Here is a 27,823-nt window from a genome sequence, read left to right as displayed (position 1 = left end):
TCTTGACGTATGGCCCATCTTCATCCTGCTGGGCTGGGCACTTTCTTTTTCTTCAGGAATAAAACACAGAGTAAGAGCACATGTTAGCACTGTGTACAACTGTGAGGGAAGCAGTTCAAAAACAAAAGCACACAAAACACACAACAGGTGATGAGACAAGCTGCAATACGATCATCTATCCACTAGGTGGAAGAATTGATCAGTAGAAAGAGGAGATGTGCTCAAAACGACATTCATACATAGATTTATTCTTCTTAGTTAGTCTTAAGAATTAGGATTCACTGACAGTGAAGAAGTTTCAGACGTGCACTCGCGTTTCCCCTTTTGCCTTTTCCTGCTCCAGCCAAGTCCTCCGCCTGCTCGACATCTCTCCTATTACCTTTTATTACGCTTGCACTCATGCCTTTGCCTTTCACCACTTCAAAACTGCGCCTTCTTCAATATTACCTTCATATGCTCTCTTTGCTTTTCGCCTTCCTCACTACACTAAGTACCATTTTTTAACGCTGTGTACTCACTCTTGCTAAGTACATGTGAACAGATCTTGAAGAAAAAAAACAAAACAAAACATACTTTTCTTTTCTCTTCTGATACTATTGAATGATCCTAACAGAAAAAAACAGAGTTAACACTGACTTAATAAAAAAGTGTTATATTTTATCTCAGATAAACTAGTCAGTGTTTATTAGTGTTTGCTCAACTAGAAGTCTTCATAGTAGCATCCACACATCAAGTCTTTAAACAAATAATGAAAGGATAATGAAAGAAAGTTTAATGTGAAATTACTGAATTATATGAAATGCCAGAGTGTTTTTCTTTAAACTACTTGGGACACTGCCTTTTAGTGATGTCACTAAAAGGCAAGGTTCTAATGTTGTGTTGCCATAGACTCCGGAGTTTACTTTTAAAGCTCACTTACAGAACTGACTTATACAGCTTAGTTAGAAAAGTCAAGCATCCAGACATTTGAAGGACTATTCACTCATTAAGGTGACATTTTCTATTTTAAAAGTTCTCAAAAAATTAAGATGAAAAAGGAAACAAGAAAAGTTACGACTGAGGCAGATAAGAAAGATCCAGGAGATCAAAGTAAGTAAAAAAAAAAAAATCCCCCAAATAACAGAATGTACATTTCTAACAATGTTGAGGCTCTGTGTATAAAATGATTCATTTTTAGAGGATTTAAATCCTGGTTTTGATTGAAACTAACCTGAGTGCAACATGTCTAATCAAAGAAAGGTTACTGGGGCACTTTGTCTTTTGGTAAAATAATGTGACAAGTTTATTCTTGGACTGAGCAGTGAAAACAGAGCAACAAGTGTCATCAGTATCTAGACTTAGTAGACCTAATATGGACTCGTGTTGGTGTGTTTTTTTTAATCAAAAGGATAAACTTGTTGTTATATTGTAAGCAATACTAATTTAAAATTCAATGACATCAAAATCCTTCTAGTCCTGATGTCGAGCGCTCTTTTTCACTAATGTGTTGTTGTTGTTTATAGATTGTAAGAGCAGGATGGCTAAAAGAAAGGCCAGTCCTGAAAAAACGACCCCCATAAAAAGAAGGAGGGTCACTGAGCAGGCTGGTCCTTCCACCAGCTCAGATGCTCATGTGGTCGGGGGAGTTAAGCGAAAGGTCCAACAAGATGAAGCGGGGACAACCAATACAGCAAAGAAGCGTAAACTTCTTGAGCATGTGAGCGGTGACAAGGGGCAGGCATCTTCCTGGTTGGACACTGGTAAAGGTAGGCTAATTAGTTGAGTGAGGGGTAGATTAAGTGTACATCTGGTTGCTAGTTTGAAGATATTAGTGTTTGGGAGATATTTGTGTCTATTATCTAATAAGCTGACGTGCTTTTGGTGTTTTCCACATCTGCAGACTGCAGCATAGAGATTTCAGAGAGCTGCAGTAAAAACAAAAAGGCTGGCAAAAGGAAAGCTGCGGGAGACACCAGGGACCCACCTAAGAAAAAGAACGTGGACCAGGACAAAACCAAAACCGTTGCCAAAAAGTCAGTGGCTGAACAGAAACGTAAGTAGCAAGCAGCTTAGCTTTTATATTCAGGTGAAGAGCAAAATGAACATTTAGGGTACAGCAGAGAGTAATTTGTGTGACAGCTGTAGTAAAACCCAATTTGTGTTTGTCTGTTTAGGTGACTTCCAAGCGAGATACGTGGAGGAGCACCGGCTTGGAGAAGGAGGATGTGGAGCAGTGTTTTCTGGCTACCGCATAAAGGATCATTTACCAGTAAGTGTTCAGATGGTGGTAGTAAGACAGGCAGTAATGCAGATAAGGGATAATATCGTAAGCTGAGATGTATGCTGTTTTACACCTTTAATGATGTCATACTGAGGAAATGCTCATCAATGCCCTGTGTCTTTTAGGTGGCCATCAAACACATCCCAAAGGGGAAAGTGTACTGCAAAGTGAAGGTAAATGTGCAAGACTTGAATTGTTTTTACATTAGTGGATTGCATGCAGCGTTCACCTGTGGAACGTCTGTGCCTCATCATCCACTTTGTTGAAATATTTCAGGATGATAACGGGAAGAATGTGTCAGTGGAAGTTGCCATCATGCTGAAGCTTGCAGCTGAAGCAGATGGATCAGTGGAAACATCAGCCCCAGTGTCTCTGTTGGAGTGGTTTGACTTTGGCAGAGAGCTGATCCTGGTGATGGAGAGACCTGTCCCCGCTGTGGACCTGGATAAATACATAGAAGAAAATGGAGGATTTTTGCCAGAGGACAAGGCCAAGGCAAGTTGACTTGCCTTAGAAGAGTCTTAGACTGTACATCATTCAATCAAAGCACAGAGTATTAGAGAAACATTAACCCATTGATTGATTATTGTCTTTTTCATCGTTTCCAGGTAGGGCTGGGCTATATCATACCATTCACGGTAATACCGGTGTAATTTTGGGCAACGATAGGAAAATGAAATATCGCGCTAGAATAGGTAAAACGCGCATGCGCAGTGCCTATGTTTACATACGCAGATGGCGGTGACGCAGAAAGAGAAGAGCAAAAGTGGATCGTTGAATGAAACGGATGAACCAGAACTGGTTTGTAAAAATGCTGCAACTTTAGTGGTGTGGAACTGGTTTAGCTTTCGTCCGTCAGATACACAACAAAGCACGATTTTTGGTAGCGCATGCTAGCGGGCCGCCGTTATTACCGTGTTGTTTGGAAAATACGGCACACTTAAAATCAATCCTTTGATTTTTCTGAAACTCGACAGTGCCCCTTATAATCCCGTGTGCCTTATGTATGAATTCTGGTTGTGTTTACTGACCTCAAAACGATTTTATGTACACGGCGACTTTGCTAAGCTACAAAGCCGCACCGCTCGATGGATTGTCGGAGCATTACGGCTATCGTAGGCAGGCGCCTCGCGGAGTGATACGTACTGCACCTCAACGTGATATTACCGTATTGTGTGTGAATAACCTCTTTTTAAGCTTTGTGGATATTTTACATGGTTATGCTGAGGATATGTCGGCCAATTTCCACTGGAAATGCCTTTTGGTTAAACTGTCAGCAAGGAATTTGCATTTGCACTGTTACATTTTTATATAACTTTAATGCACATAAAAAAACAGCTGCTTGTTTAAGTGAAAATACATTTATGGGGTTTTTTGCACTAATAAAGTTGTGGAGTTGTAAAGTATTTTGTCTAGTGTCAGTTATATCGTTATCGCAACTTTTCAAATGTATATCGTGATAAATATTTTTGGTCATATCGCCCTGCTCTGATTCCAGGTCATTCTGAAGCAGCTGGTTGATGCTGCGAAGCACCTGGAGGATAAACACATCTTTCACCGGGACATCAAGAGTGAGAACATTCTAATTGAGACCGGCTCAGATGTACCGCGTGTTCGTATCATCGACTTTGGACTGAGCTGCTTTGTTAAGGAGCAGTCGCAGTACCGCGTCTTCTATGGTAACATATTCTGCTCTTGCTCTTCACAGATGTCACAATTTTCGCCTTTTGTTTTAGAAGAAATTGCAATTGTGTCTGTTTATTAGGTACAGAAATTTACTCCCCTCCCGAGTGGTACGGGCGCAGTTGCTACAGGTGTGGACCCACCACGGTATGGCAAATGGGAGTGGTTCTGTACGAAGCGCTTCATGCCGGGGACTTTAACACCACGAGCTTCCTCAAAAAGCGCCTGAAATTCAAAAGACATCTGTCCAAAAGTAAGAAAACGTCACACTTCAAGACTGACTGATGGCTTGGACCACTGGAACTATCATCTTCATGTTTTTTCTCTTTCCTTTCTTTCCAGACTGCCGGGATTTCTTGGACGCCTGTTTAACCAAAGTCCCGGAGACGCGGCCGACGCTGGAGGAGCTACAGCATCACACTTGGCTGAGATAAGCCTATCTCACACACACACACACAAACACACACAATTCAGACGTTATCATTTATGTGTGATGTATGAATTACCTTTCTTTTTTTCAGGAAATAATTTTTTTTAATTGGCCCACTTTAAATTTCAGTGTTTTGGAATTCCTGTAACCCCCCCCAGCCATCCCAGGAAAGGGGATCTCTCTTTGAATGGGCTTTCCCGAGGTTTCTTCCCGTCAGTCTGGCCCCCCCAGGGGAGTTTTTCCTCGTCTTCATAGAGAGCTTGGGCTGGCTCAGGAGCTCCATCAAAACTGTCTTTATTTAATTACTCTAATGTAATCATATACTTTAAAGTAATCAAATAAAAGACAGTAAAAATCTGAAGACTTGAAGTAAACTTCCATTAAAATAAAACTTGTTTAATTCATCTTTGCTGAGGATACTGTGTTATTACTATTTCAAGGATTATGTCAGAACACCGGATACTGGTACCCATCCCTACCCATCACTAGGGAACAGAACAAACCAGACATCAATTACAACAAAAATGACACTGACCCAGCCAGCATAACTTGTCTGCCTTAAGAAATGTTTAGCAATATTACAAATTGGGTGATATGCCTTAAAGTAGCTTCTCATGTGTTCAGCATTGTCAAAGGCTACATTTTAATTAAAACCACAATCTAGTAATGTTCTGTCTTTAACCTTCCTAATTTGTTTTTTGTCCTAACCTAACACTAAATTGCCAGTGAAAACAAAAGTTACATAAATAAAGAAGAGTAAAGAAAATTACGGTCTTTTTTATTGTAACAGTTTACCAGTGTACAGTTGGGTTTGTGACATATCTATCTAATAGACTCCAATTTGTGCATGTAAATGGAGAGTCCTCTTCACACACTGAGGTTAATTATGGAGTTCCACAGGGTTCAGTGCTAGGACCAATTCTGTTTACATTATACATGTTTCCCCTAGGCAGCATCATTAGAAGACATAGCATAAATTTTCACTGCTATGCAGATGACACCCAGCTCTATCTGTCCATGAAGCCAGATAACACACACCAATGAGTTACACTGCAGGAATGTCTTAAAGACTTAAAGACCTGGATGGCCGCTAACTTTCTGCTTCTTAATTCAGATCAAACTGAGGTTATTGTACTCGGCCCTGAAAAGTTTAGAAATATGGTATCTAACCAGATTCTTACTCTGGATGGCATTACCTTGGCCTCCAGTAACGCTGTGAGGAACCTTGGAGTCATTTTTGACCAGGACATGTCCTTCAACGCACATATTAAACAAATATGTAAGACTGCGTTCTTCCATTTGCGCAACATCTCTAAAATTAGAAATATCCTGTCTCAGAGTTCATGCATTTATTGTGTGAATGTGTGTGTGAATGGGTGGATGACTGGATATGTAAAGCGCTTTGGGGTCCTTAGGGACTAGTAAAGCGCTATATAAATACAGGGCATTTACCATTTATTACTTCCAGGCTGGACGACTGTAATTCATTATTATCAGGATGTCCAAAAAACTCACTGAAAAGCCTTCAGCTGATCCAAAATGCTGCAGCAAGAGTCCTGACAGGGACTAGAAAGAGAGAGCAGATTTCTCCTGTTAAATCCAGAATTGAATTCAAAATCCTGCTCCTCACATACAAGGTCTTAAATAATCAGGCCCCATCTTATCTTAATGACCTTGTAGTACCATATCACCCTATTAGAGCACTTCGCTCTCGCTCTGCAGGCCTACTTGTTGTTCCTAGAGTATTTAAAAGTAGAATGGGAGGGAGAGCCTTCAGTTTTCAGGCCCCTCTTCTGTGGAACCAGCTTCCAGTTTGGATTCAGGAGACAGACACTATCTCTACTTTTAAGATTAGGCTTAAAACTTTCCTTTTTGCTAAAGCATATAGTTAGGGCTGGACCAGGTGACCCTGAATCCTCCCTTAGTTATGCTGCAATAGACGTAGGCTGCCGGGGATTCCCATGATGCATTGAGTTTTTCCTTTCCAGTCTCCTTTCTCACTCAGTATGAGTTAATAGACCTCTCTGCATTGAATCATATCTGTTATTAACCTCTGTCTCTCTTCCACAGCATGTCTTTTATCCTGTCTTCATTCTCTCACCCCAACCGGTCGCAGAAGATGGCCCCGCCCCTCCCTGAGCCTGGTTCTGCTGGAGGTTTCTTCCTGTTAAAAGGGAGTTTTTCCTTCCCACTGTCGCCAAAGTGCTTGCTCATAGGGGGTCATATGATTGTTGGGTTTTTCTCTGTATCTATGAAGCGCCTTGAGGCGACTTTTGTTGTGATTTGGCGCTATATAAATAACATTGAATTGAATTACCTGAGGAAGAAGCAGAGTTGGTTTGTTTCCAGCTGAAATCATCCAGGCTCAGGAATTTGAATCGATCCACATCATTTCTGCTTGAACTAGAGAACATGAGTGTCGACTTACATTTGGTCTGTGAGACACATGTCATAGTGACAGTATTTGGGTTAATATGGCATTACTCACCCTGGTCGCATTTCTTCAATATCAGGCACCAAGTTCAGGAACTCGTTCTTTTGCAGCCCGCGCAAGGTAGGAGGTCTCCAGAGTGGGAACCATCGGGAAGTTTTCACAGTCTGAGCAGGAGGGACTGGAGGCACGTGAGCTGTTCTCAGGGGTCCTTTAACACAAATCACACCAAGTTAGAATCAAATGGATAACCTGTCAATAACCGTTTGCAGATCGAGGTCAATGTTCCTAAAAATATGTTTACTTCTGGCCCATGGAGCCACAGCGGGAGTCCGAGAGAGGGGCAGGTAGAGGAAGGGGTGAGGGTGGCACTGCTGAAGCTCGTCACGGATGGATCACGTCCGATCGGTGAGATGAGAGAAAGCTGAAGTGAAACAACAGCAGGATGAGGTAGACGTCAATATAGGAACTCCCTGATGTGACACAGAAAGGCTATTTTTTAATTTCTTTGTATTATTTCTCACCTTGCAGTCACTGATGCTGTTCACCAGCTGGTTGTATTCAGTATTGAAGGTGTGTGTCAGAAGGCGCAGGCACTACAACACAACAGGAACAAGACCGATCAGCTCCGAGCAGAGAAGGAAGAAGGCAGCAACAAGAACGCCCACTAAGCCCACGTTTTTCTCACCTTGGTGGCCAGCTCCTTCTCACGCTTTCAAAGGTGGTGCTGGAGATCTGCGAGGAGGCGGAGGTGGACGTGGACAGAGTGCCGGAGCTCACGCTGGGGGACAGAGACTCACTCAGGGACTTGGTGGTGGGAGCTGTTCCCACGGGAGCCGCCTCTCCCAGAAGGTGACGGGTCTTTTCCACCTGGAAGAAAGATGGGGGCTAATGTGAGGTAGGGAGAAGAGGGGACGTTAGTCATGTAAAGGCCATAGGTGAGGGTAGGGACGTAGATCGACCGGTAAATTGAGAGCTTCGCTTTTACACTCAGCTCCCTCTTCACCACGACGGACCGGTGCAGCGTCCGCATTACTGCAGCTGCAGCCCCAATCCGTCTGTCGATCTCCAGCTCCCTTCTCCCATCACTCGCGAACAAGACCCCGAGATACTTGAACTCCTCCACTTGGGGCAGGAACTCATCCCCGACTCATCCTATATTTCCGTTTTTATATTTCTAATGTTTGCCTTGTTTTCTTCACTGTCTAGTCTGCCTCTGTCTTGCCTGTATGGATGCATTTACACCGAAATGTCCCCAACAAAGGATGTTTTAATTCACCACTATTCCAGTGAAACACGAGTCTCCCATCTTCCTGCTACCAGTCTGGAGTTTTTGTTCACCAAAGCACACACCAACTTCATACTGACGGACAGATCACTGCCCTTTTGCCGCCTTGTCTGACCGTGTTTTGTGGCTGTGGTTCACTTCACCTCACTCTTCCCCATTCTTGTCATTAAATCAGGCTGTTCTGCAACCATGGCAGCCATTCACTCTATGGCTCTATTCATGGTGTATTTTACCCCTTCACCAAAGGCCGTTCTCGTTTCCAACATTATATTTGCAGTGTTCGTCTATCTATCAATATCTGCGGAGTATTTTTTTTAACGAGTATCCTATTTTCTAAAGCACAGCATGTAAAGGGTAGCTCGGTTAGCAGGATGCTAGCATGTAGCGCTTAGTGAGACACGCCTCAGACGAGTTGAGCAAAGACCCCGTCTGTGTACTTTATACGTGAGCAACGGATTTAAATAAAATTAAGGTTTCAAAAGACAAACTTGAAGATAAAAAAATATATATATATACTCACCGGAGAGCCGCCAGGGTTTGCCGCTGCCATCTTGGCGCTCCTAAATTCAAAACTGCCTCTGCAGTCAGGCAGGGGAGGCGTGGAAATTGTCTTTGAGTTAGTCAAACGTTTTCCTTAGTTCGAGTAGATGATAAAAAAAATAATAATAATAAATGGGATTTTAAGTAGGACTAGGCGTTCTGTAATGATCTCTATTTAGGAGAAAAACTTAATCACTCACCTTTAAACAGCTCTCTTTTAGGAGACACACTGCTGGCTAACGGTGTCATGTGATCAAACAGCGTAATTTAATTGGCTGAGAGCCACTCGACTCGATCTGGTGCTGATTGCTCTGGCTTGGGTCATTAAAGTTCATCACTTTTGCAGTTGAATTTTTGCAGGTGAATTTTTTTCAGGTGAATTTTTGCAGGTGAATTTTTTGCAGGTGAATTTTTGCAGGTGAATATTTTTGCAGGGAAATTTGGAGGATAAAAATTCAGTGTCATAAATTCAATGTCTAAAAATACTTGAATTCTGATGATACTATATTTCTTCCATAGCAGAGCGCCCAGAGTCGGCGATTAGAAGAAGGTCATTGAAGACTCTTAGTAGGGCAGTTTCGGTGCTGTGACGCGGTCTAAATCCAGACTGGAATTTATCACTTATACCGTTTCTCTCTAAGTGGGTCTGTAGTTGCTGAAGCACTATTTTCTCTAAAACTTTTGACATGAAGGGGAGTTTAGAAATCGGCCTGTAATTTGCTAGAGTGTTACGATCAAGGCTACTTTTCTTGATAACAGGTTGCACGACTGCATGTTTAAAGACAGTCGGAACATAGCCAGATGACAGTGATGAGTTCATTAAAAATAAGATACAGGACCCGATTGTATTCAATGCATTCTTAATGATACGAGAAGGAATAATGTCATGCAGAGAATTTGAGCTTCTCAGGTTATTAATTATTTCCTTTAAAGTCGAGAATGACACAGGTTCAAACTGTTGAAAAACCGTTGAACATTCAGAAACTGGGGCTTGATTTACTACTGGAGAATGTGGGGCCCTTAACACCGAGATTTTATCTATAAAATAATTTAGAAATTTTTCGCAGAGGGCCGGGGAGGCACCCATCGAAACGTCAGAGCAGGGATTAACCACTGAGTTAAAGATTTTGAACAGAACTCGAGGATTGTGACTATTAGTCGCAATAATGTTTGACAAAAAAGAAGTTTTTGCCATTTTGGCAGCCTTCTGAAATTTAGACCGGCTCATATGCAGGATGTCAAGGGACACCTGAAGTTGATCTTTTTTCCATCTCCTCTCAGCTCGACGACATTCACGTCTAAGAGCGAGGGTGGATTCATTTAGCCAAAGTTGGCGAGAGGTTTTACGGCGTTTGGTCTTTACTGGAGCCACAGTGTCCAAAATAGAAGAACATGTAGAAATAAAAGAGTTGACTACGCCATCAACCGAGAGAGGTGCATTACTGATGTCATCATAACAGAAAGAGTTAGCAAAGGCCGCAGAGAAAAGGGCAACAGCCTCAGAATTAATCAGACGCGATAGGCTCAGTGGACCCTCAGAGTTCAGTTCCATATTGCATAACTGAACAATATGAATACAAGCATGCTGATCCACACAGGTATGCACACAGGTGTACACACGGGTATTCACAGACGCGGACTACAGCTTTCTTGGCTGCTGCCTCAAAGCACATTGTGCGCTGTCTATCTTGCGTGCTGCACAATATCGTTTATTATTTAGTATCTACTGATATCTACTGCTAGCTAGTTTATTGTGATGGTGCTGTTTTTTTTTATTATGTTGCTCTTTGTTGTTTGCTTTCTCTTGTGTTTTTTTTCTCCATACAGGTGACCCAGGTGTTTTTTTTTTGTTGTTTTTTTTCTTTCTCCCCCCCCTTCTCACCGTCTCTTCTCCCCTTTGGTTTTCTTTCTCTCCCTCTCTTTCTTTCATTCTTTCTCCCTGTCCTATCCCCCAGTCATGTCTGTCCCGTTTGTAGCAACTGAAAATAAAATAAATTCATAATTATAATAAAGGTCAATCAAATGGACCAATATGGCAAGGCCATGATGATCCACTTGGTAAAATAAATCCGCTTGGCATTTATTTAATTTATATAGTATTGTTGTCTAGATGTCTAGATGCAAAAAAATGTCACTTGTGAGTTTTACAGAGAACACATAAACACTAAACATGCAGCAAAAGTCTCCTGCCCACTTGAAACCAAGAACAATACAGCACTTGAGTGCCGGCTGTCTCCAGGCAACCTCAAGGTAACAAGACTTCCCAAGTTGCTGTCTATCCAATAATAATTTAAAGTCCATACTAGCAAAGAACAATCTAAGACGTGATGGGAAATCTGTTACCTTTACACAGTCAGCCTAGATGTTTCCTCTAAAACTCTAAAACACAATTATAATGCAGTTTAGTTGGAGTTTCATGGACCTGGATTAACGTTACATTAATGATAATCCAGGTGCTAATCTAAGCTAAATAACACCTAGCACCTTTCTTACTCCTAAGGGTTTTACATAAATTCTATACTTTGACAAAAACTATTATTATGTACTATATTTATATTTTAAAGTTAAGCAACAAGTTTGCTGCAGTGTGTATAATTGCATGCAAACTGTGTGCTGTGTGTATTCCACCATGTAAAGCGGGGTTCCCCAATCCCAGTCCACGGGGGCCAGTGTCCCTGCAGGTTTTAGATCTCACCCTGGGTCAACACACCTGAATCACATGATTAGTTGATTACCAGGCCTCTGGAGAACTTCAAGACATGTTAAGAAGGTAATTTATTCATTTAAATCAGCTGTGATGGATCAAGGACACATCTAAAACCTGCAGGGACACCGGCCCTCGTGGACTGGGATTGGGGACCCCTGATGTAAAGGATGCTACAAAGGATGAAGCATTTTCTCCAACAACAGATCTGCTCAAACAGAAACTGAAAACAGAACTCAGGAAAGGTCCCAGAACAAACTTTATAGCTTTACAGACACATTTCAGTGGACAAACAACCAACACGGCTGATTTGTTGGAAGAGTTGGTTAACTGGACATCTCCAAAATGTTAGAATACACCTTTAATGCATTAATTGCTTTATATTTCATGTCCACATGAAGTGTGCTAAATTAATTAACTTTGCTTTCTGTAGGGCTGCTGATCTTCTACTGATGTGAGCTTACCAACAACTGTTGCCTGATAGTCGTTAACGCCTCAATGGAGCTCATCCAGTTTGTTTGCTGCCTCAGGAAGTCCCTACAGCTACCTGGAGCAACACCTCTGCCCCCTCCTACTCTCATTTCCTGCTCCTTTCTGCTCCCTCCAAACCGCTTCACAGCTTCAACCAAGATGACACTTCGTTTCTCCTTAACAGCTCCTGTCAAAATTGCACCAAAAGTAAACCAGGATCCCTCCCTGGCTTGGCTGGAATCTTCATCCCACTCATTTATTGCATCGTTTGTGTCATTGGCTTGGTGGGAAACACTCTGGTCATCCATGTTGTTGTCAACTACACAAAACACGAGTCAGTCACAAACATCTACATCCCCAATCTAGCCATTGCAGATGAGTTTTTCATGCTGGGCCTACCCTTCTTGGCGGTACAGAACACTTTGCTCTCGTGGCCTTTCGGCTCTCTGATGTGCCGAGTGGTTATGACAGTGGATGCCATCAACCAGTTTACCAGCATCTTTTGTCTAACTGTGATGTCAGTGGACCGATACCTGGCTGTGGTGAATCCCATCCGCTCTTCTTGGTGGCGGCGCCCCCACGTGGCTAAGGCTATCAGTGGCACCGTTTGGGTGGGGTCCTTTGTGGTGGTGCTGCTGGTAGTGGTGTTTGCGGATGTGCTGAAGGATGATGGGAACTGCAGCATCGTATGGCCTGAACCAACAGAAGTGTGGAAGACATCGTTTATTGTCTACACGTGCACTGTTGGATTCTTCTGCCCCCTGCTGGTCATCTGCTTGTGCTACCTGCTGATCGTCATCAAGGTATGACTTTTAGAGTAACACTGAAATAATTTGAGCTTTTAAGATAAAGGAGGAAGTTGGAGACATTTTTGAGAAAGTGTAGTCTATTCAATGCTCTTTTCTAAAAATATTACATAGTCTAACTCAGATGGGCAATAGTGAAGTAGGAGCCTTTTATTGTTGATTAAAACACCGCAGCATTAGTGTCATGGCCAACTTAAATCAAACTAGAATCCACAAGTAAACCAATTTCAGCTGCAAACTGTTTTAAGAGTATTGTGGCTTCAGTCAACTAATGTTGATCTACTTGATTGACATTTTATGATTGAGATTTAACTGTTCATCCACTGTCTAAAAAAAGCCATTTCCTTTAAGGCCACTCTTACACCCTCAGGAAAGGGCTAGGGGATGAGGGGATTAACAATGATAAGCTCAGGGGAGAGATAACGAGTCAACTATACTGTTATATCACTCCAACAAAGGATGTCAACAGACTAGAATCTGCTGAAAAGACAAGAAATGGTTAATCAAAGAAAAACTTCACTCTCACATAGGGCACTGGCTGCTCACTACTAGCTCAAACACAGCGCTAAACTCATCGTCAATACGTCAAAGCACATCACTACACAAGCCTCTGCAGGCTGGGAAACAAACACCTAAGGTCACCACAGTACTGACACTGGCGTACACCGAGAAGCTCTCCACAAGCTTGTATCCAGCTATACACTGGCTCCTCAGGAGAAATGGGCGGCAGCTGAACCTGTGGGAGCCTGCTAGGGTTATAACAGCCATCCTCACTTTAAGCCAGCTTTCTTCTGTTCATTATAAACAGGTTGAAAAGCAGTGGTGAACCAGCAACAGGGTCATGTGCAGTGCATGAGGCTGCATAGCTGCAGACCAGTCAGGGTGCCCATGCTGACCTCTGTACATTCATGAAAGCACCAAAAATGGGCACATGAGCATCAGAACTGAACCACGGAGCAACAGAAATACATGGCCTCTATAGCTGTGCCCTCTTTCAGCAACGCAAACATGTTTCAGGACTGGTTTAAAGAGTACAACAACATGTTTAAGGTTGAGAAGCTCCGAGGCCCCACCTCGCAACTTCCAGAACTTAAAGGATCTGTTGCTAGAATCTTGTTGCAGATACAGCATACCTTCAGGGCTCCAGTGGAGTCCATGCTTCAGGGCTGTTTTGGTATCAAAAGGGGGACCTGTGGCCTGTGGTCATAATGGTATCCCTGATCGGTATCTGCATCAGTGTGTGTATACACTGTTACTGTAACTTGTTTTTATGTAAACAAGGTTATAACTTTTCATCTTCCACTTTCACAGTTGCTAATCTTTTTGCAGTCATGATTAACATTTCTCATGTTGACTCATTGTGAATCATGTTGCTGCATCTGTGGTAAACATAATTGAACTTTGGGAACATAATGGCTCCTTCCACACTAAAACTCTGTCTCGGTTATTTTTGTTTAAAAAAAAAAAGAACCTCACTCCTCTCCACAGTGACGTCCTCCTAAACTTACATTACTCAGAAAATCTGCCAACATATGCATAGATGTAAATGGACTACACTCTGTTAATATCACTAATGGCACAGGAGGATGAGTGTATTTAAGTAGTATTTGCACAGACCTAATGGAAAAGCAGAGTGTGCCATGGTTAGCAGGTGTTTCTACATTTTGGGAGAAAAACAGCAATCAGACTGCGTGAATGTTGTTCTTCCAGCAATCTGAACTCTTAACTCTATAAATATGTTTAAACAACAAACAGAATCACGTATATCCTCCCTAACCACCAGCAGGATCTCAGATAGTGTTGACTGTTTGTCATAGTTGTTCTATGTTTGACAGTTTACGTTATTTCAGTGACTTTTCTATTTCAGGAAATCCATCCATCTTTTTAACTACTGGGTCATTAAGTAGGCTGAAGCCCATCCCAGCTGTCATTAGGCAAAGGGCGGGGTAGACCTCGGACAGGCCATAAAACAGGATTAATCTGGTACACTAGTCTCTTTTTTTCTTTAAAAAAAAAAACAAATGTGTCTGCAAACATTTGTGTTATCAGTTTCATTTGAGCCTGAATACATTTTGGATGAAATTTCTCAAGTTTTTAAAATTGAGAAATTAAACTGTTATTCTACTATGAGACCACACGGGGGCAGCCCTGCCTTATTATGTATTATTCTCTCTTACTAGACATGGTTAGGATGGCTTTTGTGTCAAACTAACCAAAGTAATGTTGTTGGTTAATGTTTTTGTGAACAGTGGTATTTCAAGTATGGTCCTGTTTTTTTCTCCATTACAGGAGTTTCACTGGTTAAACAATCAGTGAATTGAAAGATTGTTGAATGAATGAATAACCAATGAAATGAAAGGTTGCCTATGACTTGTTGGCTGATCGCTGACCTTCTCTACTCTCTCCACAGATTCGACAAATATTCAGCTAATGTGATGGTGGACAGCAAGCCGGTCAACCTGGGCCTCTGGGATACAGCTGGACAGGAAGATTATGACAGGCTCCGCTCCGTACAGACTCACACATGCACACACAATAACTAATGGACATAAAGTTACACAGACAGAACTTATATAACATGTCAGCTAATTAAAACTGCAGCAGCTATTCTAATTCTTTGTCTCCTTGTCTCTCCATCCAAGATGTTTTCCTAATCTGCTTCTCCCTGGTTAGCCCGGCATCCTATGAGAACGTCAGAGCTAAGGTGAGTTTTGGCTGTTTTTTATGAGGCCTGTCTCTCAGCTGCCAAGGAACAAAATGTAAAAAAGAACAAACGGAACAAAAGCAGTAATTTATTATAGAGAAAAATAATAGGTACTTGGATTACAAAATGGAGAAAAAGCCTAAACAGGTCTAATAATTGATGTGAATGAATGATTGATGCTGTGGGTGAAAGTTGGATGATGTATTTCTCTCATCTTTAATAGCTACAGCATATCATTTGTTTTTCATGCCTTCATCCACCTTTCTGTAACACCTAGCATCAGAGCTTCATCTCCCTCCACCTTTGATTCTGTTTTTTACCTCTAACACGTTCCTTGATTTTGCGTGTTCCCCTTTCTTGCCTCTTATTTAGTTTTCCTTTACTCTGTATTCTGCCAGTGGTACCCTGAGGTCCGTCACCACTGCCCCTCCACGCCCATCATCCTGGTTGGCACTAAGCTGGATCTGAGGGATGAAAAGGATACCATTGAGAAAATGAAGGACAAGAAGCTGGCGCCTATCACCTATCCACAGGGCCTAGCTCTGGCTAAGGAGATAGGTCAGTCACTCTTACTTTATTTGCTTGAAAAGCACTTTAAGATTTGAAGCTCTCCTCACCAGTGAAGATATGAAACTAGCAGATGAAGATGCTAGAGAACTTTGTAGCCTGACTGCCTCTGCAAATTTTTGTTATTCCCCTCATTTCCTGGCATCACAGTAAAAGTATAGTACCTGTAGTTGACTATAGTGTTCTTTGAAAGTTGAACTTATTCTTCTCCACTACCAGCAAACCTTTCTTCTCTTACTTTGTCTTTGTAGTTCTTTCTCTTCTTTTATTAACGTATATGTGTCTTCGCATGTATAGATGCAGTCAAATACCTGGAGTGCTCAGCCTTGACCCAGCGTGGTCTGAAGACTGTGTTTGATGAGGCCATTCGTGCCGTCCTCTGCCCTCAGCCCGCCAAGGTCAAGAAGAAGCCCTGCTCGCTGCTGTAAACGGTACGACTGAATAAAACACAGAGGAAGAGGAGGAAGAGAGATTAGACGTTTGAGAGAAGAGAGAAACAAAGTGAACTCGCTCATTAAATGAACACATAAAGTAGAGTAGAGGTTTGAGGGCTTATTTTCTTTTCTTTGAACATAAGTCTGAAGCTATTCAATCAAGCCTTTTATTTGTCACATGCAATGTTTACATCTGCAGTGAAATTGGACCCCCCCCCCCCCAAACATACATACGTATCAGCTCCAGCCTTGAGACCACAGCTGACACCGATATGGTAGCTGCATGAAATGATGGTGGTTTTCCTTTAGTGCGAACAACTGCATGTCAATTTCACAGTTGGTCTAACAGTCCGTCACTGGTCTCTCGATCTCCCGTTGGAGAGCTTCTCTGAGATGTTATCAATCTTGTACTCAGAGAGCAGAGACTGCCGTGAGCTTCTCCAAGATCCTATCCGTGCTGCGTTCAATGAGCCCATTTTGAGAAGTCACGACCCGTCCCATCATTTCCATCATAGCGGGCAGCCTTGTGGGGTTTTGAAAAGTCGATTCCGCTTTCCTTGATAAGCCAGGGCCAAGCCAACTCCGAACAGCAAGAACCCTGTTATCATGGTTCCGAAAAGGTAGACGTCTACAGGGAGTGCAGAATTATTAGGCAAGTTGTATTTTTGAGGAATAATTTTATTATTGAACAACAACCATGTTCTCAATGAACCCAAAAAACTCATTAATATCAAAGCTGAATGTTTTTGGAAGTAGTTTTTAGTTTGTTTTTACTTTTAGCTATTTTAGGGGGATATCTGTGTGTGCAGGTGACTATTACTGTGCATAATTATTAGGCAACTTAACAAAAAACAAATATATACCCATTTCAATTATTTATTTTTACCAGTGAAACCAATATAACATCTCCACATTCACAAATATACATTTCTGACATTCAAAAACAAAACAAAAACAAATCAGCGACCAATATAGCCACCTTTCTTTGCAAGGACACTCAAAAGCCTGCCATCCATGGATTCTGTCAGTGTTTGGATCTGTTCACCATCAACATTGCGTGCAGCAGCAACCACAGCCTCCCAGACACTGTTCAGAGAGGTGTACTGTTTTCCCTCCTTGTAAATCTCACATTTGATGATGGACCACAGGTTCTCAAAGGGGTTCAGATCAGGTGAACAAGGTGGCCATGTCATTAGTTTTACTTCTTTTATACCCTTTCTTGCCAGCCACGCTGTGGAGTACTTGGACGCGTGTGATGGAGCATTGTCCTGCATGAAAATCATGTTTTTCTTGAAGGATGCAGACTTCTTCCTGTACCACTGCTTGAAGAAGGTGTCTTCCAGAAACTGGCAGTAGGACTGGGAGTTGAGCTTGACTCCATCCTCAACCCGAAAAGGCCCCACAAGCTCATCTTTGATGATACCAGCCCAAACCAGTACTCCACCTCCACCTTTCTGGCGTCTGAGTCGGACTGGAGCTCTCTGCCCTTTACCAATCCAGCCACGGGCCCATCCATCTGGCCCATCAAGACTCACTCTCATTTCATCAGTCCATAAAACCTTAGAAAAACCAGTCTTGAGATATTTCTTGGCCCAGTCTTGACGTTTCAGCTTGTGTGTCTTGTTCAGTGGTGGTCGTCTTTCAGCCTTTCTTACCTTGGCCATGTCTCTGAGTATTGCACACCTTGTGCTTTTGGGCACTCCAGTGATGTTGCAGCTCTGAAATATGGCCAAACTGGTGGCAAGTGGCATCTTGGCAGCTGCACGCTTGACTTTTCTCAGTTCATGGGCAGTTATTTTGCGCCTTGGTTTTTCCACACGCTTCTTGCAACCCTGTTGACTATTTTGAATGAAACGCTTGATTGTTCGATGATCACGCTTCAGAAGCTTTGCGATTTTGAGACTGCTGCATCCCTCTGCAAGATATCTCACTATTTTTGACTTTTCTGAGCCTGTCAAGTCCTTCTTTTGACCCATTTTGCCAAAGGAAAGGACGTTGCCTAATAAATATGCACACCTGATAAAGGGTGTTGATGTCATTAGACCACACCCCTTCTCATTACAGAGATGCACATCACCTAATATGCTTAATTGGTAGTAGGCTTTCGAGCCTATACAGCTTGGAGTAAGACAAGATGCATGAAGAGGATGATGTGGACAAAATACTCATTTGCCTAATAATTCTGCACTCCCTGTACTTTTGATTGTCACAGTGTTATTTGGGCAGCTGCCTGCCTAATATAACATAACATCACCACAATATTTTACATTAAATGAGGAAATGTATCTTTGTTTCCTCAGCTAAGACTGCTTGGCTGCTGTAGCTTGTGTTTATGTTGAGAGTGACATCTGATTTAAAAGCAAGAAGCAAAAGCCACTGAGCACCATCAGTCAGCACAGAGGCAATGCTACAAATTTAAGGAACGAAGGTCAATTCTTTGTGTGTGTACATGCACAGAGCACATGTGCACACGGTTGTGCAGATTAACTCACAGATGTATATGACAACTCACGTTTGTGGCATTGACATTGTTTTCCAATCTTAACCCTTGTGCGCCCTGGACCAAAAAAAAGCGCGGACCCAGGTCTTGTCACGAAACAGGGCACCGGTTCGTGGTGGGGGCAGATGGGGGTCAGGCGGACCCCCGGCTATAGCGGGTCTCGTCACAGCGTCGGACAAAGGCACCTAATTGGTTGTAACCCTCCATCGATCGCGTAAGTTACGATGGCAAACCTTGGGGTCTGGAGGGACCCCAAAGCGCCACGGCAACAACTCTCAACTTCACATCATCATCATCATCGTCTCCTTCTCGAGAGTGTTCGCGTACACCGGCCTCAGTGAGGACCTCGGACTCTCCGTTCCTCCTCGATCTCCTTCCTCCTTCTCCCCCGTTCTCCTGCTCCCCGCAGGCAAGCGCTTAGCCGGATGGGCCCCGGGTTACGCGTAAACCGGCCCAAGTGGGGACCGCGGGCGCTCCATGCTCCGTGGGTACTCTGTGACCCCTTAGTGATCATGATGGGGTATTTCGCCACCCCGAACCACATTCGTAAGTTACGATGGCAAATACTGGGGTCTCAAGGGACCCTGAACCACCGGAGCAAACATCTCTCAACTTCATATCATCATCATCATCATCATCGTCTCCTTCCTCCTTCTCTTTGGTCCTTCTATCCTGCGCTTGCAAACGCTCAGCTTTACAGAGGGTAGTCTTCACGTAAACCGGCCTTCTCCTCAGTTCTCCTGGGCCTCGCTGTTGGACGCTTGGCTTTACAGAGGGCAGAGTTCGCGTAAACCGCCCTCCTTGAGGGCCTCAGACTCTCCCTGCTGCCTACCTACCTCCTTCTGCTCCATTCTCCTGCTCGGGTGGGCCCCGAGTTACGCGTAAACCGGCCTAAGTGAGGACCGGGGGTGCTCTCTACTCCGTGGGTACACTGTGACTCCTTAGTAATGGCGATGGGGTAATTCGCAACACCAATGCTCATTCGTAAGTTACGATGGCAAACGCTGGGGTCTGGAGGGACCCCGAACCGCCGGAGCAAACAACTCTCAACTTCACATCATTATCATCATCATCATCATCATCATCAATTTCTCCTTCTCGGCAGTGTTCGCGTAAACCGGCCTAAGTGAGGACTTCGGACACTTCCTGCTTCCCCGTCCTGCGACCTCCTTCTGCTCCGTTCTCCTGCTCCTCGCAGGGGAGGGCTTAGCCGGACGGGCCCCGGGTTACGTGTAAACCGGCCTAAGTGAGGACCTCGGACTCTCACAGCCTCCTAGTTCAAAGAACAGTAGTTCAAAGCGGTTACTATTTAAATGGTGTCTAGACAGAAATATTGACTCCTGTTATGACTAAGTTGCTAAGTTACTAGTTAATGAAGTTACCAGTAACATGGTTAATCGCATCCACAGATTCACAGTAAAGATCCCGATTAGCTTCAATGGATCTATAATAAATTTCTGCGCTTCATTTAAACCGTATGATACTCATACTTACCCAGAGTCAGTGTAAAATAAAATTCTACCTGTGTGAACAAAGTCTGGCTCCTTTAATCCTGCATGACAAACTTCAGGATGCAGGTTTATTGACCCTCTTTCCTGCTGGCACACCTGTGACACCTGAGAGTCAGCTAGAAACTTACAGGAATGTTTACATCATGCAAAGACTGATAGACTCTGTAATACTGTAAATGATCAGTAACTTAGGTTAATACTAAACATTTGTGCCTCTCTGTCTGTGCTGAACCATTTAGAATCAGGTTTTGAGTCAGGCTGCATTGAGTGTGGGACTTAAAAGCATTAGGCTTGAAGATGGTATGAAAATCTCTACTTACCTTCTACGCTATATTTTTGTTACTGATTTATTAATACATTTTACATTGTTTCTTTTGTTTATCAGTAGAGAGAACACAGATTTCAGAGGCGCAAAGAGAAGCACTGTTGCTTCATACTTAATACTTTAAAGCTGCATTAGGGGAAGACAAGAAGCAGAAGTACTTCCAGGCACAGCCGCAGTGAGGGAGCAGACACCTTACACTGAGTTCAGAGAAGTCAGAATTTCAAGAAGCGTCTGAAACAGCTCAGGTTTGGAAAGAAGCCTTTTATGTTGGGTGTTATAAAAAATATACACATATTTATAAATACATTTTATAACAACAACTATAATATTATTATAAATAGTAGTTATTCTCTTATTATTATAAATAAATATCAAACATTTCAGTTGATTTTCTATCACATATATTGTGTTAGCCCTGTGATAAACTGGCAGCCTGTCCTGCTTTTGCCCTGTGGCAGCTGGGATAGGCTTCAACCTCCCACTGTCACGATCCTGGGTCTTTTGACCCAGCGTTTTAAGTTTTCTCTCTCTTTCTCTCTTTTAAGTTTTAAGTTTTAAGTTGTCTGTTGTTCCATGTCTCCAGGAGTTTCCATGTTTATGGTTTTTGCAACGTTCAAGGTTTTGTTCTTTGCCTTTTGTGTTTAGCATTCAGTTTTCCCAGTTTAGTTCTAGTTAGGTTCTTTCTTGTGTGCATCTGCCTTTTATCAGCCACATTAAACGGCTCGCTTTTAACCTGACCATGTTTTACCCAGCAGACATTTATTTCAGTGACTCTTTGGAATGTAACGGACTTTGGATTATTTCCTGTGCAGGAGGAGGAGAAGGAGGCTATTCAGATGACCCGGATAGCCACGGCTAACCCAAGGTTTCTGGATTTTTTTGCCTGATGATTTAAAGAACTTTGTTACTGCCTCAACCTCAGTAGTAATATAACTTTTTAACTAGTTTAGGAGCATTTCACTTTTCTTTTGTGCTCTGAAAGACACAGAGGCTAATAGTTTTTAAAACAGAGTACCACAAACAACATGTATCCCTTTAGAAATAAACTTTTCTTGTGATACTTCTAAAAACCACATATTCTTAACTAGCCACAATAGCACTGTATCGACGCCCCAATGTTCCTTTAATGCAACCTATAATTGTCTAGTAGCCACACAAACGCACTGCAACAGTAAGACTTGATGATTAGACAGAGGGGGTTACAGGTAGGGCCCCAACAGTCAGCAAAACAAGTCATAAAACAATAAAAGCTGCATACTTATCAAGAGCATCCCAGCACACACATCCCAACTGTAGTTCCATAGTTTTTCACCTTTTTTCTTTACAAACTGCTCTTTTCATCTCTCCATGTCAGAGGTCAACTGAAACCAAGTCCACCTATATAAAAACACCCCATCAGACACACAGTATTTTCCTCAGCACTTCACAACTTTCGCAAGGTATATCGTTTTAACTTTTTTTTTTCGGACCCCGGACACAGCGCTGTGAGGTAGTTAGCACACAATTTGGCCATGTAGAAAGCATCGTTTGTTTGGAACGCGTCATCACTGTTCATAAGAGTTTAATTTAATCAAACCTCATTTTAGGATCTACGTGGCTCCTCATCACTCGCCGATTCATCATTTTATTTAAATATCTGAATGTTCGGAATGGTGATCTAAGCGGGACACAGGCTGCTAGTTTTAACGCACCAGAATGCCGCAAATATAAATAAAAGCCTGACTGTCCCGAGAGCCTAGCCGCAGCGACACCTTTCTTTCAAATGGATACCTGCAGGTGCGTTGGAGCCGACTTTGCTACCCGCACAGAGCGTTTCTGACAGTCGGGCGCTGCTTATGCAATAAAGAAAAACAACAATACAGCATGTTTCTCTGCTCCAAGACATCCGCGGTCCTTTCACACGGTAAGCATGTCTGTTATACCCAGCGCATAAATGCCTGTATGTCAGCGCTGATTATTCAAACCCTGTTTAAAATGTGACACGTTTGTTGTCCAAAAACATTTCCTCTAAATTTGCAAAGTTACTGATTTAAAATCTGCTCTAAGAAATATTTCCTGTGATCTAAAATTTGGCACATTTATATTTGTGTCTGGTAACAACAGCAGCAAATGTGCTGTACAGCTGATTCTTTTGAGGGTGTAGCACCTTCAAAGGTTGACGTAGGCACCATGTAGAGTTATAAAACGGGGTTTATTCTGGTCTCGATGACCCGGGAGAACTGCTCAAAGAAGAAAACGATTTTTTTAAAAACATCACATCAAAATGGATTCTTCTACTTTGTGTAAATCAATCACAACGTAATCAATCACAGAAAATAAAACATTTAAAGAACACAAACAAAGTAAGCTGACCTCCAGGAGGGGCTAAATAGTCCTTTGTGGCCTTATTATCTTTTTCTATCACCCTCCTGGGTGATAAGTTAGCAGCGATGCAGGTGGATGCTTCTCTGGTGTCCTGGATTGTTGATTACCTGACAGGAAGACCACAATATGTACGTCTCCCACAGTGTGTGTCTGACAAGGTGATCAGCAACACAGGGGCACCACAGGGGACTGTCCTCTCCCCCTTCCTCTTCACCCTCTACACCACAGACTTCAGCCACTGCACAGAGACCTGCCATCTTCAGAAGTTTTCTGATGACTCTGCGGTGGTTGGATGCATCAGCAGGGATGATGAGACAGAGTACCGGGCTGTGGTCGACTCCTTTGTCACGTGGTGTGAGCAGAATCATCTGCAGCTCAACGTGGCAAAGACCAAGGAACTGATCGTGGACTTCAGGAAGACCAGGAAACACTTGACCCCAGTTTCAATCCAGGGGGTCAGTGTTGACATTGTGGAGGACTATAAATACCTTGGAGTACACATTGACAATAAACTGGACTGGGCTAAAAACACCACAGCACTTTACAGGAAGGGCCAGAGTCGTCTCTATTTTTTGAGGCGACTGAGGTCCTTCAACATATGCCGGAAAATGCTGAGGATTTTCTATGAGTCTGTTGTGGCCAGTGCGATCCTCTATGCTGTTGCATGCTGGGGGAGCAGGCTGAGGGTCGCAGGTGCCAACAGACTTAATAAACTGATCCGTAAGGCCAGCAATGTTGTGGGGATGGAGCTGGACTCCCTCAAGGTGGTGTCGGAAAGGCGGATGCTGTCCAAGATAAAGACAATGTTGGATAACACCTCCCACCCACTCCATGACATGCTGGTCAGTCACAGGAGCTCGTTCAGTGAGAGACTGAGATTACCGAAAAGCACCACTGAACGACACAGGAAATCATTCCTGCCTGTGGCCATCTCCCTGTACAACGCATCCACTTAACACACTGTTTGCTGCTACAACTACACATGTTTTTTTTTCAGCTATTTATTTATGAGTGACTTATGTATGTATGTATGTATATATATGTATATATTGTACTATTCTTAGTTAGTGTATTGTCTGTCTTGTCTTAATGTTGGTTTATAATGGAGCACTGTAACAAAAAATAATTTCCCCCAGGGATCAATAAAGTATTCTGATTCTGATTCTGATTTCTTGCACTTATTTAATTTTGAACATTACTTTTTCCATGTGTGGAGCTAACGATGTGTGCTAGCAAAAAAGGGGTTGGGTGGAGACCCAAAAATGCAACCAACTCTACATTCCACTGTTCATCACCAGATGGTGCAAAAGCGCAAGATCCAGACATAAAGCATCAAATCCAAAAGTCCTTTACAGAGGGTTTTTATCATTATTATTATTTATTATTTAACTAACTTTTTAAATGTTTCACACATTAAACATTAATGCATGAATGGATGTGTATTTTAAAATGAAATACTTACAGAAGACATTGTTAATTATTAACAGCTTAATTATTGTGCTTTATGCTACATGTATATATAGTACATGCAGTATGACAGGAACACAGAGGTTTAGTGCCAGACTTCACATAAAAAGTATCAACTATGTTAGGATCCATGGTTATCATGTGTGGTGTTAGTTTACATTAGTGGCTCCTCTCATGAAGGTGTGTGGATCTCTCACCTCTCTCCAAATTGTGGTTGTGTGTTTGATGCTGAAACAGATGAAGACTGCTGATTGGCTGAAGTAGGGTACAATATATATTTTTGGTTTTTGGTTTGGGCAGTGCTCACCGCTACATTAAATAAACTGCTGCTCGTGTGTGTTTGTAGGTTCTCAGTCATCCAGCTCATGGTTGTCTAAGGAGCCTGGAAACACTTCAGCCACCTGGAAATACCCAGCCTGCAGAGTACATCATATGATTTATTGATTTATTTTGTGTTCATGTCACATGGATGGATGTGAAATTAATTTATGATTGTTTTGTTTTTTGTCTGTTTCTAGAGGAGACGTCGTTCAGGTTGCAGGATTTGGTGGTTATAGAGTAAATGCCACCGGCCACACACGTAAGACCATATTTTGTTTGATTATTTCACAGTTAATGCTAGAATCTGATTTCGGTTTCGGTGACTGTTTTATACTTACATTTATGTTTTTGTTTAATACTGAATGAAGAACAAGTTTTTTCTTTTTGTAAATTTTGGAGTAGATATACTGTGCGCCAAGTTCCTTGTTTAAAAATCATTTGGAAACATAACAAAAGATGAAACATCATTCTACTCAAAATTTTAGCTTTTGAAAGATTATGAATAACTTTTGTTCTTTTCCTTTTTCTCTAGTCCCTGATGAACCACCTAATCTTCAGTGTGCAGACGTGTGTTGCTGACTGTGAGCCTACCAGATACTCTCAGTGTACTGCATATGTGCCATATAACAACAGGCTGTGTCTGGAAGAACATCAAGTAGATGCACGTGGGGTTGGTTGACTGCTAATATTACTGTATATCATCTGTGTTTGTTTTAGATATTTTGGGGAGCACAAACTAAATTTCTCTTCTCTCAGGGTGATTCTGGTGGTGGAGTGATTTACAACAACATGATTTATGGTGTAATCAGTTCTGGTTTTGAACGTGTCTGTACTGGACCAGCTGTTACTGTGAATGTTTGTTCTGACATGAACTGGATAAATCAGAAAATTGCTCAAAATAATGGAAAATAACTGAATGAAAATAACATCCAGAATAAACAATCATCTCTACATGAAACTTGTGTGCTGTGTGTTGTTTCTACTCTAGAATATCTTCATGTTAACTGCAAATTGTGAACCTTTTTCTTTGGTCTAAAATATTGTGTCAGATTTGCAGCTTGTGTGTGTTTGAATGTGGTGTCAGGTGTGTAGCAGCTCATCCTGTTGTTCAGAAACTCTCAGACTCACACTGTGAAGATGCAGAAAGGCTTTCTGATCAGACATGCCACCAATCAGCTGCAGGGCCTGAACATGATAAACTTCATAAATCTGAGTTGATTGTTGGGGGTGGAAATGTTTACGTGGAGGCTGTTGGCCTCCGTGCACTGAGGGCATTAAAATAAATACAGTAACCATCAAAATACGTTTTGTTGATAAAATACATTTCTTGAAACCGTCCATTGTTTTGTCCGAACTCTAAACACTGAATCCAATTTTCAAACTAAAAGCAGTGCTTTCAAAATTTACACTAAAGCAAAAAACCTACAAGAACAAAAAATAAACAAAATAAAATTATAGTACATAGCGACATATGTGTTTTATTTCTCATAACACATCATTTCCATCTTGTCTTCAGTCCTGCATTTTTATACTTCTAAGAGCAAAATGAAAACTAAACTCTTCATATTCACAAACACTATTTGTTTCAGGATTTCATCATGATTCATTTTCCATATGAGGCAGTGCTTTCAAATTACTTTTGAAGTAGTACAGAGAAATTACTCTTCTCCTCGTCTTTTAAATTGCATCAATATTTTCCAACTGAGCAGTAAAAGGACACGGAACTCAAACATGAAGCATCAACGTGATGTTTAGATGTCGATTAATATTACAATAAGAGACTAAAGTAACTCGCTTTGAACACTTCAGTTTTCTCTCTTGATGCTGCTGTTTGTTTCCTCCCCCACTTGTATTTTTCTGCACTTCAGTGAATGTGCATAGCGCCCTCTGTTGTATGTTTGGGAGAACTGCACTGCACTGTCATCAAATGAAACTGTGCAGAGGTGGAAAATGAGCAAAGGAAGCACATCAACTGAAGAAGCTTCTTGGATCAGAAGTTAAACATCATCCAGAACCTTAAAGAAGTAAAGTCGCTTTCTTTCCAGGCTCCTTAGACAACCATGACCTGGATGACTGAGAACCTACAAACACACGAGCAGCAGTTTATTTAATGTGGACCTGAGCAGTGCCCAAACCAACAACCAAACAATTTTTACTGAACCCTACTTCAATCAGCAGTCTTTATCTCTTTCAGCATCAAACACAAACCACACCTTGAAGAGAGGTGACAAATCCACAAACACCTTCAAATGTAAACACACATCATACATGATGAACATGGATCCTAACATAGTTGATACTTTTTTTTGTAAAGCCTGATACTAAATGTATGCAGGCCACCTGAACTGCTTTGTCTCGAGTGCCGCCCACTGGGTTGGTCACTAGAACTGTGTGTTGCCATCACTGGAGCTGTGGTTGGTCTTTTAGATTATTTAGACTGGGACTGTTTTTTGTTGATTAGGCGGCATGGTGTCCTGACGGCTGCCTCTGTTGTTTTTTTCCCAGGAGGAGGAGAGTGGAGCACAGGTGGACAGCAGCCATGGGAGCAGAGAGCACAGAGTTTTGGGTGAAGACATGACACAGGAGTTGAGGGAGCTCAAGGGATTATTGTGTTGTCTTATTTACTCCACTGTAAATAAAGAGCACTGTCCATCGCACGGAGTTAGAAGTTAGCAGGAAGCTAGCGGAAGTTAGCTCGCTAGTTTCGCTAGTAAGCATGATATAGCATGTTCTGACTGAGAGATTTCTGAAAAAATTCAAACGTACAGCTCTGCTATCACTTCCAACATAAATGAAGACAGGAAACTAAACAGCAGTGACGTTTGTAGGGTTACTGAAGTTGGGCTAGCTGGTATATAATGATGTGCTACGTGATCGCTAGCGACACAGCTATGTTAGCATAACATAAACAGTGAAGCTGGAGGACGAACACTAACACTTTTCCACTTATAAAAGTTAACGTGAAGGTTCCTCATGGTTAGAGACAAATGCAATCGCATGGCAGGATGCTGTAAACG

The 27,823-nt window shown here is 42.2% G+C and overlaps 4 protein-coding genes and 1 long non-coding RNA gene across 9 annotated transcripts; 4 read left to right on the top strand and 1 right to left on the bottom strand.

Moving 5' to 3' along the window:
- Window positions 1-865: 865 nt before the first annotated feature.
- Window positions 866-4,782, top strand: LOC112431919 (serine/threonine-protein kinase pim-1-like). Its single transcript, XM_076884732.1, has 9 exons — window positions 866-1,089; window positions 1,503-1,745; window positions 1,880-2,032; window positions 2,154-2,248; window positions 2,386-2,433; window positions 2,537-2,755; window positions 3,759-3,939; window positions 4,026-4,196; window positions 4,286-4,782. The coding sequence occupies exons 1-9, from the start codon at window positions 1,029-1,031 to the stop codon at window positions 4,375-4,377; spliced, it is 1,263 nt and encodes a 420-aa protein (XP_076740847.1). The 5' UTR covers window positions 866-1,028; the 3' UTR covers window positions 4,378-4,782.
- On the bottom strand, window positions 2,490-10,125 carry LOC112434910 (uncharacterized). 4 transcript variants are annotated; one of them, XM_076884733.1, is made up of 7 exons: window positions 8,833-10,125; window positions 8,613-8,725; window positions 7,493-7,692; window positions 7,329-7,400; window positions 7,109-7,228; window positions 6,862-7,015; window positions 2,490-2,701 (listed from the first exon to the last, which is right to left on the bottom strand). In XM_076884733.1, the coding sequence occupies exons 1-4, from the start codon at window positions 8,879-8,881 to the stop codon at window positions 7,385-7,387; spliced, it is 378 nt and encodes a 125-aa protein (XP_076740848.1). In that variant the 5' UTR covers window positions 8,882-10,125; the 3' UTR covers window positions 2,490-2,701; window positions 6,862-7,015; window positions 7,109-7,228; window positions 7,329-7,384. The 4 variants fall into 4 exon arrangements, with proteins under 4 accessions (XP_076740848.1, XP_076740849.1, XP_076740850.1 ...); XM_076884734.1 differs by having other exon boundaries at window positions 7,493-7,674; XM_076884735.1 differs by having other exon boundaries at window positions 8,613-10,125.
- Window positions 8,911-15,120, top strand: LOC101464608 (somatostatin receptor type 3; the record flags this gene model as incomplete). Its single annotated transcript, XM_076885379.1, has 3 exons — window positions 8,911-8,931; window positions 11,867-12,610; window positions 15,024-15,120. Coding segments are annotated over 3 exons (786 nt in total), but the record flags the coding sequence as incomplete, so codon positions are not given.
- Window positions 15,049-16,557, top strand: LOC112433801 (ras-related C3 botulinum toxin substrate 2-like). The gene is made up of 4 exons (XM_076885378.1): window positions 15,049-15,123; window positions 15,210-15,317; window positions 15,716-15,875; window positions 16,182-16,557. Exons 1-4 carry the CDS (start codon window positions 15,049-15,051, stop codon window positions 16,310-16,312), a joined length of 474 nt encoding a protein of 157 aa, XP_076741493.1. The 3' UTR covers window positions 16,313-16,557.
- A 5,883-nt stretch (window positions 16,558-22,440) lies between these two features.
- LOC101463836 (uncharacterized) lies at window positions 22,441-25,757 on the top strand. 2 transcript variants are annotated; one of them, XR_013099147.1, is made up of 4 exons: window positions 22,441-22,557; window positions 24,832-25,065; window positions 25,339-25,476; window positions 25,563-25,757. It is a non-coding gene; the product is annotated as an uncharacterized LOC101463836 (long non-coding RNA). The 2 variants fall into 2 exon arrangements; XR_013099146.1 differs by having other exon boundaries at window positions 25,339-25,757.
- The last annotated feature ends 2,066 nt before the right edge of the window (window positions 25,758-27,823 follow it).

The sequence above is a fragment of the Maylandia zebra genome, linkage group LG6, assembly GCF_041146795.1.
Source record: "Maylandia zebra isolate NMK-2024a linkage group LG6, Mzebra_GT3a, whole genome shotgun sequence".
Taxonomy (NCBI): Eukaryota; Metazoa; Chordata; class Actinopteri; order Cichliformes; family Cichlidae; genus Maylandia; species Maylandia zebra.
This window is presented reverse-complemented; position numbering and strand designations above follow the sequence as displayed.

Bases quoted from the DNA above. Each gene is read 5' to 3' on its own strand.
- LOC112431919 (XM_076884732.1), top strand. From the start codon at position 1,029: ATGAAAAAGGAAACAAGAAAAGTTACGACTGAGGCAGATAAGAAAGAT. The intron at 1,090-1,502 runs GTAAGTAAAAAA...TGTTGTTTATAG, and splicing joins GAAAGATCCAGGAGATCAAA to ATTGTAAGAGCAGGATGGCT. The intron at 4,197-4,285 runs GTAAGAAAACGT...CTTTCTTTCCAG, and splicing joins CAAAAGACATCTGTCCAAAA to ACTGCCGGGATTTCTTGGAC.
- LOC112433801 (XM_076885378.1), top strand. From the start codon at position 15,049: ATGGTGGACAGCAAGCCGGTCAACCTGGGCCTCTGGGATACAGCTGGA. The intron at 15,124-15,209 runs GTACAGACTCAC...GCTAATTAAAAC, and splicing joins ATTATGACAGGCTCCGCTCC to TGCAGCAGCTATTCTAATTC. The intron at 15,318-15,715 runs GTGAGTTTTGGC...GTATTCTGCCAG, and splicing joins ATGAGAACGTCAGAGCTAAG to TGGTACCCTGAGGTCCGTCA.
- LOC112434910 (XM_076884733.1), bottom strand. From the start codon at position 8,881: ATGACACCGTTAGCCAGCAGTGTGTCTCCTAAAAGAGAGCTGTTTAAA. The intron at 8,726-8,832 runs GTGAGTGATTAA...ACTCGAACTAAG, and splicing joins TAAAAGAGAGCTGTTTAAAG to GAAAACGTTTGACTAACTCA. The intron at 7,693-8,612 runs GTGAGTATATAT...ACCTCACATTAG, and splicing joins CAAACCCTGGCGGCTCTCCG to CCCCCATCTTTCTTCCAGGT.